Genomic DNA, 13400 nt, shown 5'->3' with positions numbered 1-13400 from the left:
ATGAGCATGTAAAACCCTTTTGGCTCTCTTTAGGGTGGATGCAATCTTGAGAGCTGGTCCCGTGATGCACAGTTATTTCAGTGCGGCTACTGACCTGCCTGAAAACACGGGACTGTACTTTTGTCTTATACACCACATGGGCTGTAACACGAAAAACCAAAACGCCTGTTAGGGACAAACTTCCATTTTCCTCCATATCTGTAAGAGTTAGAATAAATTCTCCGACACATACAAATCACCCTTGAGTAAAACTTGTGTAAGTAAAAAGATTTGACCCTTGGAATCAGATATGATAAACTGAGTTAATCTAGTGAAGCTAAAAGGATAATTTTATTCCTTGGTACTAATTTTTAAGTCATAAGAAACAGTCAAAATGTTATACAATCCCTTCATTTGAGCTCTCAGAGTTTCCAGGTTCACACCTTGTGTTGATCATATGATTTATGTACACCATCCTGATGATATCCTCAATATTTTTACGGCAGAAAATACCGATAAAGGTCTTTTTTCTAGGTTCCTCTGAAGTCTATGCCTTTTTTCAAATATATCACAAACTTGCTGTCTACAATTCAAATGCTCTGTCACATTTTTCCTTCTTTGAGGCTCTCAGCAAAGCTCAAAAGCCAAACAAAATACACAGAAACCTTTGAACTAGATTTCCATTTTTCTACAGGACTCTTGACCTATTGGTCTTCCCAATCTTAAGGGTCAAGCACCACAAGAATTATCTCCTACCCTGTAACTTAACAGTGACCCACACTGTAGACAAGCTATTCCTTGTCACCATTCCTTTGGCAAGCGCACAAAACCTGCTGGCTTCACATCTCTGCTCCCCACATCACTAGCCCCTTTTTATCGCAAATGCCCATCTTTCCCCAGCTTCACCCACAGCTGCAGGATCAGGGCCTGACACATCTGCAGAGGCCAGGTGGCAGGCTGCACCCTCCAGACTCCATTCATTGAGAGCTGCCAGAGATGGACACTCTGTCGTCAATAAGGGGGGGATTCAGCTTTGACATATCATGGTTTGGGTTGCAGACCTAAAATCTAGCTGTAAGTCCTAATCTGCTAAACAACTAAGTTTACTTAAGTGCTGGTCTTTCACAAAAAAACCCAAAACAATCCACTTTTAGATATCACTTGCATAAATACTCACATCTGTGGATGTTTATGGGATGTTTATGGGATCACAGGCTCAGGGTAGGAAGGCGTAGGTCCCAACTGCAGCCGAAGTCCAGAATTCACCTCTCACTGCAAAGAATTTGGTCCTGGAGAAGCAAGCAATACTTCTTATAAATGGGCTATATATACTGTTGATAATATAGTATAACAATATGTCCAAATACTACCAACTGCTGCAGTTTAAGAAGTCATAAAAGAGTTGTAAAAACAACTGAAATGCTAGTTTGCTGAGGGCATCGCACGTAATCCGTGTGTCATCCAAACAAGCTTGTCATTAAACGTTTGTCATTAAACGAACGGAATTTTCACTGGTGAATTAGTATTAGCAAATTCGTTGATGATACTGGTAACATGGTGTTCATTTTCATACATGAGTATAACACAGGGTGACCAGGTGGTTATTTCTAAATGGAGGTTTAGGAACACTCACCAAAATGGTTAGGCTGCAATACCAGTTGTTGATCTGAGGGATATCTGTTGACTTCTCCACAAAAAGGGAAGAAAAAAGATGGATCCAGGCATCAGTCCTTATAAACACAGTTTAAACAATGTGATTTCACAGTTGCTTAAAAGTCACGGAGCAGCTGCGCTGAAATTGTAAAATCTGCAGTTTTATTATGCCAATGACTTTCTATTGGCCTCAGTCATAAAATAACATACTCCTCACTGAAGTTCTCTGCTAAACAAAAAACACATCCAGACTGACTAAAAATCAAACTCAGACAAGCAAAAAACAATTTGGCCTTCATCTCGCTGGGCTCAATTGGTCCAATAATAAACAAATTTATTTTTCTTCCTCACTGCTACTCCTACTGATAATTACCTTATTCCCAATGGAGAAAACAAAGCACTGAAAAGTAACTATTGCTGAGAGGAATTCACAAATAGTACTTCGTCCTCTTGCAGGACTTAATGCGTGCTGAAATTTTTCTAACTTTTTCTGTTACTATTTTTGTACAAATTTCAAATTTGCCTACTGCAAAAGAGGACCTGCTGAGGAGGTTTCTCTCCGGCAGAGAAGACAAGCGAGTCCTAATCACTCACTGCTGCTTGGGAATTCAGGTGATGTCTTTCAAACGAATTATTGCTTCTAGAGTAATAACTATTTTTAGACTACATCTTCTGTGCCCATGTTAGAGGGTACATTAAGGTCTAGCGTACTGTATACTTTAGGCAGAATAAAAATAGGTTCTAAATATAGCACTCACTTGAACACAAAATAGATGTTCCAGATAATACTTCAGGCAGTGAAACTACTACAACACTAAAGTGTTCATAGGTATAATGTCAGGGAATTGGGGAAAACAGACCTTTTCACGATTTCTGTGATGATGGGTAACGTTTGAATCACATACTTCAAAAGAAGGAAAACACAGGTAGGAATATTGCCCTTTGCTCATTTAAAGATAATGTTCTAAATATGATTTCTTTCTGCTTTTTGGCCTTGATTTTCGAATATTGCATGATTTTTTTTCATGCTTTGTACTCTCTGACAACAGTGACTCGTCAAATATTTGAAGGACTGCATGCCAGGATAGATAGGGTACAAAGCCTTCTTGAGGAGTGTGTAAACAATCTACTATGATTTGCATCAAATTATACTTGTATGGGATTGAGTTCGTTAATTTTGTATTTGTAATGGTATTTACCAGCCGTATGACAGGATAAAAGATAACATGGTACACTGTGGCTATGATCAGAGTATCAAATATTGAATCAGTAGGAAGCCCCAAAAGACATTCTGATTATCCATTTACATTTCTTAGATTTAATTCAGTCTGTTGTTATGCATACCCTTAGATTTAGAAAACAGTGAATATTAATCTTCTGAAAGTATAAATAAAATTGATCTCTGTGGACATTATCTGATGACTCATCTGTTGGACTATGTAGAAATTCAGTTATTATCAAATAAATTTTATTTTTGGAATAGCTACAGCTAATGCAGTCATCATGCTGACAATGTGTACCATTTAACCTTAGGGCTTATATTAATTTTACAGTGGAACTAAAAACATAGCCCACGATCATTTAATAGACTACCTAGGTACACAAGCATTGAGCTGAATCTAGATTTCTGTGCACTCAAAAGGATGCTGAATTGCTACTGTTCGTCTTTCAGGGTTAGTAGCCTATTGAATTGGAAGGGGCCTTTTGTGTCTCTCAGAGATAAGATTTCAGATTGCTTGCAGACTCAGCCTGATCCTCTTAAACTATTTCTGGTTTTATATTTGGACGGCTATGGCAAATGGATTATCTCATTCAGGTCAGCAAGAATTATTCAGCCTTCTGTCTGAATCCCACCTTGACCTTCCACTTCAAAACCAGCACTCAAAGGCTGAGAGCTCCATACAAATCTCTGCTCTGAGACACGCATCACAGACGAGTTACACTCAACCAAGCATCATAAACCTGCGTTGTGAAAAAAATGAAAGCTAACAAAATTGATTTTTTTTTTAATTATCTGATGCAATGTGTGACATAGATTCCCAGAAAGTTCACACCTCCTAGAGCTGTTGTTTCAGCACAAGAAGGACATGGACCTGTTGGAGCTGGTCCAGAGGAGGGCCACGAAGATGATCAGAGGGCTGGAGCACCTCTCCTGTGAAGACAGGCTGAGAGAGTTGGGGTTGTTCGGCGGGGGGGGCAGGGCTGGAGAAGAGAAGGCTCCAGGGAGACCTTACAGCAGCCTTCCAGTACCTGAAGGGGGCCTGTAAGAAAGCTGGGGAGGGGCTGTTTGCAAGGGCATGTAGCAATAGGACGAGGGGCAATGGTTTTAAACTAGAGCAGGGTAGGTTTACATCAGACATTAGGAAGAAGTTCTTTACAATGAGGGTGGTGAGACACTGGAACAGGTTGCCCAGAGAGTGGGGGAGGCCCCATCCCTGGAGACATTCCAGGCCAGGCGTGATGAGGCTCTGAGCAACCTGATCTAGTTGAAGGTGTCCCTGCTTACGGCAGGGGGGTTGGACTAGATGACCTTTAGAGGTCCCTTCCAACCCAACACATTCTGTGATTCTATGTATGTGGAAATGTGACTATGAATGCATTAATTCTCTGAAAATTAGTGACCAATGTGTTTCTTCCAAAGCCAGAGTTTCCGATACCAAAGATGGCAACTGGGAAGAAATGCTGGTAGGGTGCACCACCATGTGTCTCCACTTGATCTCTGTACAGATGGAAAGGAGGTGATCACAAGGAATGCAGGATGATTCCTGAAAAGCTGGGATAAATCACACGGAAGATGATTCAGAGCACTCTGGTGCAGGAAATTGATGTTTCACATCATTGCCTTCTGGATTCTCCATTAGCCATACAGGCAAGCAAGGTTCTAATTTAAGTACCCAAGCTCTCACATACGGTATTTATATTTGGCGTGTAAGTTCTCTTGGGCAAAAATACAGAGCCCTGGTTACACGGACTGTGATAAAAGGCATGGGTTCACCCTAATAAATTTTCTTAGGTTCAGTAAAGCTTCCCAAAATTCTGCACAGTAAAAAACTGCCAATGATGATAATAATAAAATAACAATTTTAGTAACAATAATAGTTTTAGTAACATCCAGTAAACTGGATGTTCTGAAATTTCTTTATCAGAAATGCTGTATGATTTACCTTCCTTAAAACAAGAGATAGACATGTTTTAGCCAAAGCATGCTTCAGTTTCATTTTGATTGTTTCTTCCCCACAATGTAACATTTCACAGAATTAATCTCTCTTTTGTGTTTTATTTTCAATAATCAAAGAAAAAAGTCATCATACAGGAATGGACTGTAAAGCAGACTGTTATCTAATGCAGTGAAACACAATGTGTGATTTGTGTTTTCTGTAACTAATTTAAATCACAGCTGAATTGCAAATCCCTCCTTGTCAGAGAGAATGCAAAGTCTGGGCAGCTCTAGAGTTCTAGCAAACCTGAACGTTGACCTTGCACATCTTTTCTTTCACTTTTTGAATGCTCATGAACTTAATTTGAGCGTAAGTGTTTCAAGGATCAGTCTGAAACAGTGTTTTTGAACTCAGCTGGGTCATAGGAACTTTCTCAGCACTCTATTCTAATTTGCAGTTTTGCTATAATAAAAGCCCCAAATATATTGCTACTGTCTAGACATTTTATCTGAAACAAGTGTCCTTTGTAGTCTCAGAGGACTTTTCTATTTTATTTCCAGTAAATCAAAGTCTGTGAAGAGCTTTGGTTCTTATTAAGACATACCCTTCACAGTCCAGCGACTGCCAACAGAGGCAAGCCATTGACAGTTCATTTACATATAAGTGATGACTTCCATCAGGTAGTTGGCTGAAAAATACAATGGACGTTTAAAGCATATCCAATATTTCTTGTTCTTTGATGAGCATCAAGTGCCAATTTATACATAGAAACCGACTATTGGAAAGTGAAGGCTTCTCTTCACTGACCTTACACTGTCTTTTGCAGATCTGGAGTGACGCACTGCCATTCTACCAAACGCAAGTTCATTCCTCCAAAGAGGCATGTAGAGCAAGCTGGTATGGAGAAACATCTAAACAACCACGAGTTTCATAGAAAAACACCCTGGCCGCATTCGTTGGTAGTACAAGTCACCGCATCTACTCTAAAGCAGCAGCGAGGTTTGGATTTGGGGAGGAGGAGGAGGCTGACCCCCAGGACCCGGGCCAGGCAACACAGAGGTGTGGGGGCTGCTGCTCCCTTGAGCACAGCTGGACGAACAGCCACACTCTCCTCTGGGACTGGAAGGATAAGGGAGAGAGGGTACTCGCCTGCCGAGGGTACCCTGGATGCCACTCCTACCAGGGGATGCTAATGCATTGACAGCTGGAACAAATACAGCTTGACAAGGCAGAGGGAGGTGACCAGCCTGCCGGGGGCTGCAGCTGGCTCGGGCAAGTGCAACACAGGGTTCAGTCCTTGATACAGTTTTGGACTTAGGTGCTATGGCGAGTGGCGGAGTGGAGGAACCAGTGGTGAACCCTGCCCAAAGGTCTGGCAGTGGTAAGAGATGGTAGACACGCACCCGCTGTCTTGGAGAGGATGAGGGAAAGTAAACCACTCAGGTTAATGTCAGTTACTTTACTTAGGGGGTTTGTTATTGGAAAGCATCATTTACAAGGTCAAGAGCATGGCAGAAGAATTTTTAGAAAATTACAGAAATATAAAAATAGAAAATTTCAGTTCATAATAAAAATAATAGGGAAAAAAAAGAAATAACAGAAAATAACAATAATTAAAATACTGGAAAAGACTAAAACAGGGAAATGGGAACACACATACCCTCCTTCTAGTAGCTGGATGGAGCCAGAGTATATGTCCCGCATAGCATCTATTCAGAAGATTATTGTTTACGTTTATATTTAAAAGGATGAAGGAAAGGAGAGAAGTAGCCTTCCAATTACCCTACTATTTTCACTGAGAGAAAGCAGCCAGACTCCATGCAGCAGCAGGAGCAAACTCTTCAACTCTTCTCCAAATTTTCATCTGCACCCTCAGACGAACTTTGAGGGGGTTACCCTCAAAGCTGCAGCATCAGTTGTTTGTATGTAACATGCTTATGCCTTCAAACTCATCAGCAGGAGGGTGGCCGACCGGTAAACTGGTTGGTCATTTTTAATCTCAGAAATGATAATCGATCATCTTCCTTCTGCCAGATGCTTAAGCACCTTTTTTTTTGGCAGAAGGGGCATGAACAGCTGGGGACGGACAGTTGGAAACTCCTAAAGGGCATCAGCTGGCAGTGGATAGACACTTCTCCCTAAGCAGCACATCTATTTTAGAGAGTCCCCATTGCCTCTCACCTCCAGGTGGGCTGGATGCTGAACCAGCTGCTGGTGTGCCTGTGCAGCAATGGGGAAGAAGACTCTGTGAAAATAATATCCCTTAGCCATTTTCCTCCATCAGTTGACAGCTGTGCTTACAGCACGAAAGAAACAAGCCCTGCCTGCAGTCCTCAATACCTGCCTCCACGTTGCACAACTAATTTATACTAGTTTCAGGGACAGAGGTACCACTGCACCCATTGAGAAAAATTAGAGGTGCCATTTACCCTTTCTGACCCCAACTTCTGAAATATTTGCTGAAGATTTACTGAAGAATGTTGCCTCTCCATTTACAGGAAGACTGTCAGAATAAATATTTGTCCCTTATGCAGGTTAAAGAAAAAAGACCTAAAAAAAAGAAACCCGCTGCTTATGTGTTGGCCGAGGAAGGCTGCTGGTTGGTACAATTTTACATTTTTCCTATCAATTGCCTGTGTCATAGTGTTTTGAACTTTGAATCCATTATTCACATTGCACGCTGATTCACCCTATCGTATGCAAATTGATACATATGTTTTAAAAAATGGTCTAAAATTATGTAACCTGCTGGATTTTTACGCTTCTTTTTATGTCCTCATTAAGGAGGTCTTCAACATGAAGGAGTCCTGTGTCCTGCTTACTCTCAGATGTAATATTGTTTCCTTACAAAACAATGTCTCTGCACTGGAACTTGATTTCTAAAGACGTCACCAGCTAGGGGCGAAGGGGCACCAGAAATCCTGACCAGAGAGGTGATATGCTTTTCCATTCTCTCATTGAAGAAGTTGCTAATGCAGCTGACACTTGAAAATCATCTTTCTTTGACTTTCGAAGGGAAGATGCTGCAGTAAAAAGTAAACATTTATTAATTACAAGTTGATATACTTGTAATTAATAAATGTTTAATAATTAGAAGTTTGACAGCAGAGGTCAATAGCATTTCAACACTAAACGCCACATATTCTACATTCTTAGGAGAAGACTGGTAAATGCCTTTTCCCAGATGAGATTATTCAGAAAACCTAGGATGAATTTTCAGACTGCTTCAGCGGGACCAAGCTCATATTCTAAATAAACAAATTATTAGCCAGAGTGACTTGACCTGACTCTGTTTACAAAACCATGTTGTGTTTGCAAGGAAAGCTCAGTTCGTGTGTCCAAGTAAGATGTGAAATCACTAAATTATTCCTAGTTTCATTCCTAGAATCAGTTACTGGATTCCCCTAAGTCAGTACGTTTGCAGGCCATGTAGAACTGTTCTCCATGTGATCAAAGAGAAATTACCACTGTTTTGCATTACTCTCAATTCTTTATAAAACTTTTTTAATTTATAAATCTCATAACACATCCTTAATTTGGCCACGCTATAACATATAGTTTTTTAGTTTCTGCATTTGCTAACACAGTTGCTCAGTAACATTTTTTTTTTTTTAAGAAAAGGAAAAGCTGAGGCAGACATGTAAAATGCAATCCTTACAAAAAGAGAAAGAGCAATTTTTAACATTTAATAAAGCAAAATAATGGAAAAGGAGGATATTTACCATGTGGTCCTGTAACTCCAGAAATCTCCCTATTTTATTTTTTCTGGCCTGAACCAGGGCCCTGTTTTGGTGCATAGTAGAGGAATGGGAGAGCTTGTTTAAGAAATTTTTCTCATCCTGACCAAGCCAAGGAAGAAAAATATCACCAGCACATGACAAGAGGAAAGACTTATTAGCACCCGTCCAGAGGGGAGAAAAATAGGACCAAACCCAGACTCCTGTACGTCAGCTAGTCATACCTACAGAAGGATATAAAAGTTGCCACAGAAGCTCCTAAGTACTGACGCTTCACCCAAATGGAACACCTTCTCGTCATCTGTATGCCCCTGGAGAAACTCTCCTAAAACGCAAGTGAAAGGGGAGTGCTAGGCCGCCAGGTGTGATTGCATGAGGCACACAAGGTCATGGTTCACATGCTTCGCTAAGAATAGAAAACCACATATTTTTACAATTAAAAGGTATGTTTGCAGTAGGAAGAGGAAGAAATACTGCTTGCTGTGCTGCATTCATAACGCAGCCCCTTACCAACTCAGCTTGTTGCACAGAAGTGCCTCACACAGTAAATACGCATTTGAAAATAGGACCAACACCATCCAGAGCTATGTTCTTGGTATGTATTTTGGCTTGCTTTAAAGTAAAATAAAATAACATATATTTAGCTTTAAAGTGGCACATATTTGGCACAGTTTTGATGAATAGGAGTTTACCATGTGGATATTACTTTCTACAGAAAATAGACTATTCAAAAGAAATAACAAGAGCAGGATGCTTTCTAATATGTTCCAAAAGGAGAGAAAACAAACACACACACACAGAGACAAACAAACAAACAAACAAAGGACTTCGTTCCGCAAATACTTGCACATGTGAGAAAACAGCACTTTGCTGCCTCCACGCCAGTTGTTATTTTTGCAGGAAGGGCGACCGATGCACTTCTGACAAGACTAGGAACAATGCCATCAAAGTAACAGGTAGTCAAATAACTTCCAAAGGCATAAACTAACTTGCTATTTTTTCTTTTAAAACTATCTATCTGTCATTAATACATTAGAGGATTCAAGTGATGCACATCGACACATGCACGCAGACCCCCATTTCACGCATTTAACCAGAACCACACCATTGAAGATGGTTGGGTCAACAGGTCCCACAGATCCCATTATTGCTGCTGGTGAACTTACAGGGTGAGATTGGCAGGAGGCTTTGTGTTGCAGACAGACTTTGTGGGGTAGGTTAGGGACTAGGCAGGAAATGAAGACCTATTTTTTTCCTTCCTGCATCAATCTGGTCAACACAGCCAACACCATTTTGGCCACTGTGTTACTCCTGCTGTGTCTTGATGTCGAACATATTCCTTATGAATCCTCTCAAAAGATTATTTGCACCTTTAGCATTCTGACTGAGCAATGCAGTCCTCAGTGATGGTCTCCAACTGGAAAATACAATTGGAATCGTTGGAGAATAATTATAAAGAGTATAGAAAGAAACAATTGCCAAGAACATTTATATTATGATTTCAAAGTCTAATGAAGCCTCTCCTCCATCAGCAGTGAAAACAAGGAGACAGGAGGAGAATAACAACAGAAGGGATAAGAAAGAGAAGCAGCTGGAAGAAATAAGCAGGAAGCCCCAGAATGGAAACTCTCTTGGCAGGATCTGTGGAAAATAGACCCATATCCATAGAGCTGAACTGTACAAAATAATCCATTACCAAATAAAGATTTAAATAATACACATATTTAACCTTTGCTATTACCTATTCTGCTCAAATAAAGAAAACAAACGGACCTTTAATACTTTAGACAACAGTCCAAATAAGGGTCAAGGGAAATTAATTTCTTCCTCTGCATAGCGCATTTGGTCTCTTCAGGTTTTGCACATGGAGACTGTCTCACCACACTCTCCTTGTTGGATAGAGTACTTGTGGCTTCTCAAAGTCTCATCAGCACTGAGATGTGCCAGAAGTGGGTAGTGGGAAGTACAGGAAACAATGCCAGAAGTACTTCATTAAATAAAAAAAAACCAAAAAACAAACCAAGAACCAGCATGTTGTTAAACCAACAAAAAACTGACCATGCAAAGTATCCTTCACAATTACTCCTCAAGATACTTACAGAGCAGATAAACAAAAGGCTGCCATAAGCAAGCTCTCCAAGATACATCCATGCTACCTAAAAATTAACTTGTAGTGTTCACACAGGAACACTGCATAGCAGAGGTGAACACTTTACAACTTCTTAATGACATTGCAATAAGATACTGATACTGAGTATTTTTCCTGTGGGCAAAAAAATTAGGAAAGTCTAAACCAGATCATTTAAGTGAATTGGTTTTGACATGTCCACTGCTGCAACTATTCGTTGCTTTCGATCAATGCCTCTAACATACTTTGTGGCTGTGGTAGTGCACTGTAACAGATTGCCTCAGTTTCCCCATCTTGAAAGTTAGGATAATACTGAACTCTTTTGCAACCATTATTTACTATTTTTTAAAAAGATATAGAAAAATTATGTACCACTTGGCATTAAAAGTGCAGTGGCGAATATACATGTTACGTTGGTCAGCATCAGAGGTACAGCAGCCTAACTCATCCTGGACAAAGTTACCCCGAACTGAATAAAGGCAGAATTGTACGACTTTGTCACACGGTTGGCTGCAAATCTAACTTCAAGTTCTAGTCACAGAGGAAAGATGAAGAACTATAAATGATTCTTAAGGGAAAGCATTTTTAGGTACTATCACAAATACAAGTATTCAGATTTTCCCTAGCTGGCCACTGAAAACTGCTGAAATTGAAGATGAAATCAAGCATGACCTGAACACTGGAAGGTAAAGCAAACAGGGTCCGTTTTGATTCTTCCATGAGAAGGAAGTTAAAGGCTGAAATCCTGAGTGATACCTCTCTTGAGCTTCCTACCTAATTCTTGATAGCATGAATGCATATTTAAGCTGCCTGTCAATTTTAAGGTACTATGTGCATTAGAGAAGTGTAAGTCACCTTCCCTGTTTTGATGGACACTATTGCATCTGTTTACTGCCATTAGACATTCAAAGTACAATTATTGTCATTAAAAAGGACTATGAAGACATGAAGACATGCCATTTCATTTTTGAACCACTGATGTTCCTGTAACTACTTAGAATAAAAACTAGTTATTTTCATAACAAAAAGAATATTTTGGTTTGATTTTTTGGGGTTTTTTTGGTTTTTGTTTGGTTGGTTGGTTTTTACATCTTTCGTTTTTCACTTCAGCTCTTTGCAGAAGCAATGGAGCTACAAAAACAGCCTCAGCCCTATGCTGCCTCAACTTAGCAGCAATATTGTAACGTTAAGTTTCTGTTGCAAAAAATTCAGTAAAAGCAAAGATGACAGCTTGACTTTCAGATCACAGGCAGAGTTACAGGGCAGGCATGTAAAGAAAAAAAATCACATTCTTATTGGATATGGAATTCTCTGAGATAATAAATATATAAACCTATAATGACATTTTCGGTCGGTCTCCTGAATATAACTAATAATCAGATAGTCTGCTGTTTCACAACCTTGGCTACAATTTACAGTTACACATGGGCAGATTTCCCAACTCACCGCACCAGCAACACAAATAAAAAGTGAGATGTACAGAGGGATGTGAACAATGGGAAAAAAGCAAAGAATTCTAGCAAAAATGCAGAGATGGGTGAGCATTAGAAAGCTTAGACGTTTTTGTCTACTTTTGTTAGCTAAATTTGGGGTTGAGAAGAGAGGGCTAGCCCTCACCCATGAGGAATGGCAGTGTCCCACAGTGTGTCAGGGAAAGGTTGCCAGCCCATGGAGACACAGCGTCACCTTGACTTCAGAGCAGCACCAACGAGCAAAAGTTCAGGAGTGTTACCTGCCTCCAGAGAAAAAAGGTTCCTCTACCTTAAGCATGTCTTTTAAAGTTGGCAAATCCAATGTAAAAGCACCTGGAGAAAGGCAACTGGAGTGACCTGAGTCTCTGAAAGCTTCTGAGAGACAAATATGGTAATTTTAGAGGAAGCCTATACTTAATACTATAAACCAATTTCAAATTCACAAAGTTTGAATACGTACAGTGTTATGTACGTGATGTAAAGTCACGGGATCCTCTTAAAATATGATTCTATGATTATCTTAAAACACATGCAGTTGAGTACAAGCTCTCTCACAGTCCAGCTCCCCCACTGGGTCCCGTGATTACTATGTATTTTGATCTAATATCTTGGAAAATCATTCATTATTATTTTAAATCCAGAAGCACAAAAGCTGGAAGAATGTAATTTCAAAATGAGTAGAAGCGGCAAAAGAAAGCAACAAACAATAGAAGACAAACAATACTGAAATATCAGCTACTACAAACTTGAAAATATTCTATTCTCTGTTCCTTACATATAATACAAAGCTGCTTCATCATGTCTCCATTAGCACTTCCCATATCTTAACTACTGTATGTCTGCTGATACAGGATTGTGTTCTGTGCATTATGACTGGTTATGTATTTCTGAAAAGTTAATCCACTTTGAAATTTATTAAGCATTAAAACTAAAATTCTATTAACCTTAATGGGATTTACACAAGGGAATTCACACTTAATATGGATGCAACACTGGTGCTTAAAACTGTTGCCAGGAAAAAAAGAGACAGACTTAGTGTAGTTAAAGCAAAGCCATCACATTTTCTATTTATGTAGTCCTTTACAAGGGTAATCCTCTGTGTATTAAGGAGAGAAGAAAAAGCCACAGACTGGTTAGTATTTAAGCTTCTCAGATGCCAAGTGAGATAACTACATTTGCCAATAAAGGGTGGTCTTGTCGGTGTGGGACTAATAAACATTGGTAGAAGCATGGGAAGGCATTATCTTCAGTTTTCTTATAGGTCCTGAAAGTG

General features: G+C 39.7%; 1 protein-coding gene across 1 annotated transcript in view; it reads right to left on the bottom strand.

The window, feature by feature from the left end:
• Positions 1-841: 841 nt before the first annotated feature.
• IQCM (IQ motif containing M) overlaps positions 842-13400 on the bottom strand; it is a 112333-nt gene continuing 99774 nt past the window's right edge. The window contains 1 exon segment of the mRNA XM_063336177.1: positions 842-984. Within this exon segment, the coding sequence (XP_063192247.1) occupies positions 842-984 (143 nt within the window).

This window comes from Chroicocephalus ridibundus, chromosome 5 (genome assembly GCF_963924245.1).
Source record: "Chroicocephalus ridibundus chromosome 5, bChrRid1.1, whole genome shotgun sequence".
Classification (NCBI taxonomy): Eukaryota; Metazoa; Chordata; class Aves; order Charadriiformes; family Laridae; genus Chroicocephalus; species Chroicocephalus ridibundus.
The sequence above is the reverse complement of the archived record's forward strand: the minus strand, read 5'-3'. Positions and strand labels throughout refer to the sequence as shown.